The 4268-nt window shown below is 43.2% G+C and overlaps 1 protein-coding gene across 1 annotated transcript in view; it reads right to left on the minus strand.

Annotated features, from left to right (window-relative positions):
* Positions 1–4268, minus strand: part of Bmp6 (bone morphogenetic protein 6) — a 180290-nt gene that overhangs the window by 15096 nt on the left and 160926 nt on the right. The window contains exon 3 of the mRNA XM_008831637.3: positions 222–370. Within this exon, the coding sequence (XP_008829859.1) occupies positions 222–370 (149 nt within the window). The remainder of the gene's footprint in view (positions 1–221; positions 371–4268) is intronic.

A 4268-nucleotide genomic window follows, 5' to 3' on the forward strand; every position in this document is an offset into this window, starting at 1 on the left:
GCTACTGTTGTGGGGTCATAGCCTGAGCATCTCCAAGTCCTTCCTAGGAGAGATCAGGGAAATGTTCTAGTTTTCAACACAGTCATGAGGAAACAGTAAACAAAGTCATCTTGGAGCCAAGGGCTAGACTACAAACCATGGCTCCACCATAACTGCTAGAGAGGAAATGAATGAAAATGGCTATGGGGGCAGATGTTGGCAGCATGCAAGTCACAACTTACCATCTCGGGTCACCACACTCAGCTGGAGCCCCATGTTGTGCTGTGGTGTCACCACCCACAGATTGCTAGTGGCTGTGATGTCAAATTCTAGCCATCCTTCTTCTGAGGCCCACACAACACGGGTGTCCAACAAAAAGAGGTCAGAGTCTCTGAAAGATAGAAAAAAATGGCACAGTGAATCACGTGCTGTTCTGCATCTCATTCTTACTGTGTCGGGTCTTGTTAGAATAAAGAATGTTGAAGTTAGAGCATGCCCATCTGTGTGACCAGGCTCTGCATACCACATGGAACACAGACATGATATAATTAGAAGAGACACAGGGCATCAACTATCAGGAGGTGCCTCAGCTACGCCAACAGCTGTGGCTACTCACACCAAATCTTTTCTTGGAATTAAGGTAAATTACAAATAAACATTATTTCATTTATTCAACATTTACTTCATTTTATGACTGATTGTTTTAGTTGTGATGCTATTTCTTTGTTAATAGTTTGATTTATGGTTAATGAACTTTAAAAAGAAAGTAGGAGGCACTGAGCCTTAGGTATAAGACAAGATTAAAATCATTATTCCTGGAAGCATTTGCAAAGTTGTGATTTGCTTACATTAAAAAAAAAATCATGACCTGAAAACTGCCATGTTAGTGCTGGTGAAATAAGGAGGAAGATATTTCTAAGTCATTGCCTGTTTGTTTTGGTTAAAGCCTCTGAATGGTCCTGGGTGACTGCTGCAGCCTTCTGTGCCTGGACTATATACTGTGTATACTGGGGTTTATTCTCAGTGATTTTAAAGCTGGACCCAACACAGCTGGAGGCCATGGTGGGTTTTGTTTTTTGTTTTCATTCCTTTCCTTCCAGTGGGCCAAAGGACCAAGGGGATGGACTTTTTTTCCTTCCCTCCCTCAAAAAAATCCCTCCGTCCCTCCTTCCCTTCCTCCCTCTCTCTCTTCCCCTTCCTTCCTTCCTTTCAACAGATAAGCTCTTACCATGTTTCCCAGGCTAGCCTAAAACTCCTGGGCTCAGATGATCCTCTTGTCTCAGCCTCTATAGTGGCTGGGGGTGGGACTTCCAGCGTGCCCCACTATAAGGAATATTTTTCTGTTTTTCAGTTTTCAACTACCATAACCCAAGAGCTTTTGAGAAGATGGTATGTGGGTTTCTTTCTGCTTCCTCGCATCTCATGAGAGGTCAAGGGTAGGGGATGGCAGCTTTAAAGGGTTCTGAGTTCACATTTCAGAGCTTCTAGAATGAAGCGGCCTGGGATTCCTACCACAAGGAGGAGTGTATTTGGCCATGGAAAGATTCAAATCCTCTGGTGCTTAATGTATTTTGCTGCAGTACAGGGACAGAAACCTTACTACAAATTGAGCATCCCTCCTTCAAAAATCCAAGATCCAAGCAAACAAACACAAACAAACAGAAAAAACAAAATTCTTCATAATCTGAAACATTTTGAACTCCAATCTGTTGGCACAGTGGAAAATTCCACACTCGTGTCATAAACCAAACACATGTGGACTTGGTAGCATACTTAATCTCAGCACTTATGAGGCAGAGGTAGGTGAAACTCTATGAGGTCAAGGTCAGCCTGCTTTGTATAATGAGTTCCAGGTCAATAGGGGCTACAGGGAGACCTTGTCTCAAAAAACCGAAACGAAAATGAAAACATATGCACAATATAAATAATACATAAAAATAAGGTGCTTCTTGCATCAAAACTCTTAAATGCCATCAGAGTAAGTATATAAGATACATTTAAAAAATGAATTTTGAATTCAGACTTAGAAACTACACCTAAGATATTTCATTATATTCATTCATTTATATCATTTTATACACACACACGCATGCACACACACACACACACATACACAAATGACCCATACACCCAAAATACTTCTGGTCCCATGTGTTTTAGACAAAGGTTACTCAATCTGATTTAAAAGGAGCATCAAACACTAATAGCGAACATTTACAAAGCACTGTCTTCTACGTTGCTTTACTTAATTTTTTAAAAATCCTAAACACTAAAGTAGAGTCATCTGCATTTTACATCTGGGAAACTAAGACTCTGATACGAGGTTATGGTCAGGATCATGCCAAGATTGCAGCTAACGAGTGTGAGAATTTACTGAATGAACAAGAGAAGGAACTTAGCTCTGATTCAAAAAAGGTTTCCATGAGGACTACCTTTTGAGATTATTACCAAAGACTACCTGTGGTAAATGAGTGAAAGTCATCCCTAGTTTACTAATCCTTTTGTGGGGCCAAGGAAACATGAGGTTAAAATCTTAGATTTCTTAGATGGGAAACAAACTTGTTCCTGCTTCCACGGCAGCTCAGAGTTTGAAGGGAACTCTATTGTCATCTCTCCCAAGTATAAACAGTAGGTAGAGTGACAGGGAGTTTATTCAGCTGCTTAGCAGAGCCTGTGGGGGCCGCCCTCAGGCTTGCCCTCTTTAAAGCTCTCCCCCACGTGGATGTGGCATACTCCCTGTGGACAGACTACCCCCCTGTGACTGGGGCAACCACTCAGAACAGGGAGACAAGGGGTGTTCATGGAAAACAGCAAGAGGGGACTGTGAGTCCAAAGCTTTGAAGTTCAGATGCAGAAAGACATAAATTCCACTCTGCAAGGTCACAGAAGACCCTCATCCAGAAATAACACAGACAGCACAAACAGCTCTGTGGGAAAAAGCAGCCCCAGTCCCAAAGGAAGCTGTGGACATATTCGTGTCAGGGGCAGACTTCAAATGGCAGTCCCCAGGATCAAGATCCAGAGAGAGGCTCGAAGTGGGAGGGCAGAGTATACTTGCCTATGTAAGAAAATCACCTCTGAGGGTCAATTGTTGTATACAGAGCTTTGATTATGCAACAGGCACCTAATAATGAAGGATGTGTAATAGAGATACCGACAGATGCCATATGAGCACGACATGGCTGTAGAGAGCACTGGAATGAGCTTATGTTCTTTTGTTTTTAAAGGATGGGGTTCATAAAAAAGTAAATGGAGCCAGGCATGGTAGCACACACTTATAACACCAGAACTTGGGAGGTGGAACTAGGAGTCTAGGAGGTCAGGGTCATCCTCAGCTACACAGCAAGTTTGAGGTCAGTCTGGGCTACATGAGACCCTGTCGCCAAAGATTCTTTAAAAAAGGAAATGGGAACCTATGACAGGGGAAAGTGGGGCTTGGGATAAAATCACCATAACATGGGGAAAGAAGGCAGAGAAGAGAGAAAGTGCGAATCTAAAGTGTAATCTGGAGCAAAAGTAGGAAAGTTGGTGAGAGATTTATCACAATGTGGAAGAAAGTCAGTCTACGTGGCTGATGGTGCTCAGCGGACACTGTGGGCTGAGTTTCTATCTGAACTCTGCTACCCTGGGTACCCAGAATTCATGCTGGTAGGCTTTCCTCACTATAGTGAAGATCACAGCAGTTCTCACTACTTAGATGCCATCCAACAGCTAAACTTTGACAGATTAAATCTCTGCTTTAAGAACAGCAAGCTGACCTTGACTTTACATGCTTAGATGTCCTTAGGAAGGGGACGAAGTACTCTTCTCACTTGCTGTGGATGAAAGGTCTGATAGACAGAACTTAAGGAAAGAAGAATTCATTTTGGTTCATGGTTTCAGAGGGTTCAATCTACACGGCTTGGTCCCATGGGTTTAGGCAGGACATCTTGATAGCAGGAACATGCCATGGGGGATAGCTGCTTATTTCATAGCTGACTGGGAAGCAGACAGAAGGGGAAGGAGGAGGGGATACAGGGGAAGAGAAACAGGGACAGGGACAATATAACCTTGGGACATACCCCCATCTATCCTCCAGCTAGGCTACATTTCATGTTTATACAAGAAGTAATGCATAGACTTAAAATGATGGGACCAAGAGGGATGGAGGACACACGATATGCACCATGCTTCCATGGGGCACTGTGCTAGGGGCATATTCATTTTCTCTCTCTCTCTCTCTCTCTCTCTCTCTCTCTCTCTCTCTCTCTCTCTCTCTCATACTTGTGGGGGTGTGCATACCACACAAC

Source organism: Nannospalax galili, unplaced genomic scaffold, assembly GCF_000622305.1.
Source record: "Nannospalax galili isolate Female #2095 unplaced genomic scaffold, S.galili_v1.0 scaffold72, whole genome shotgun sequence".
NCBI lineage: Eukaryota > Metazoa > Chordata > Mammalia > Rodentia > Spalacidae > Nannospalax > Nannospalax galili.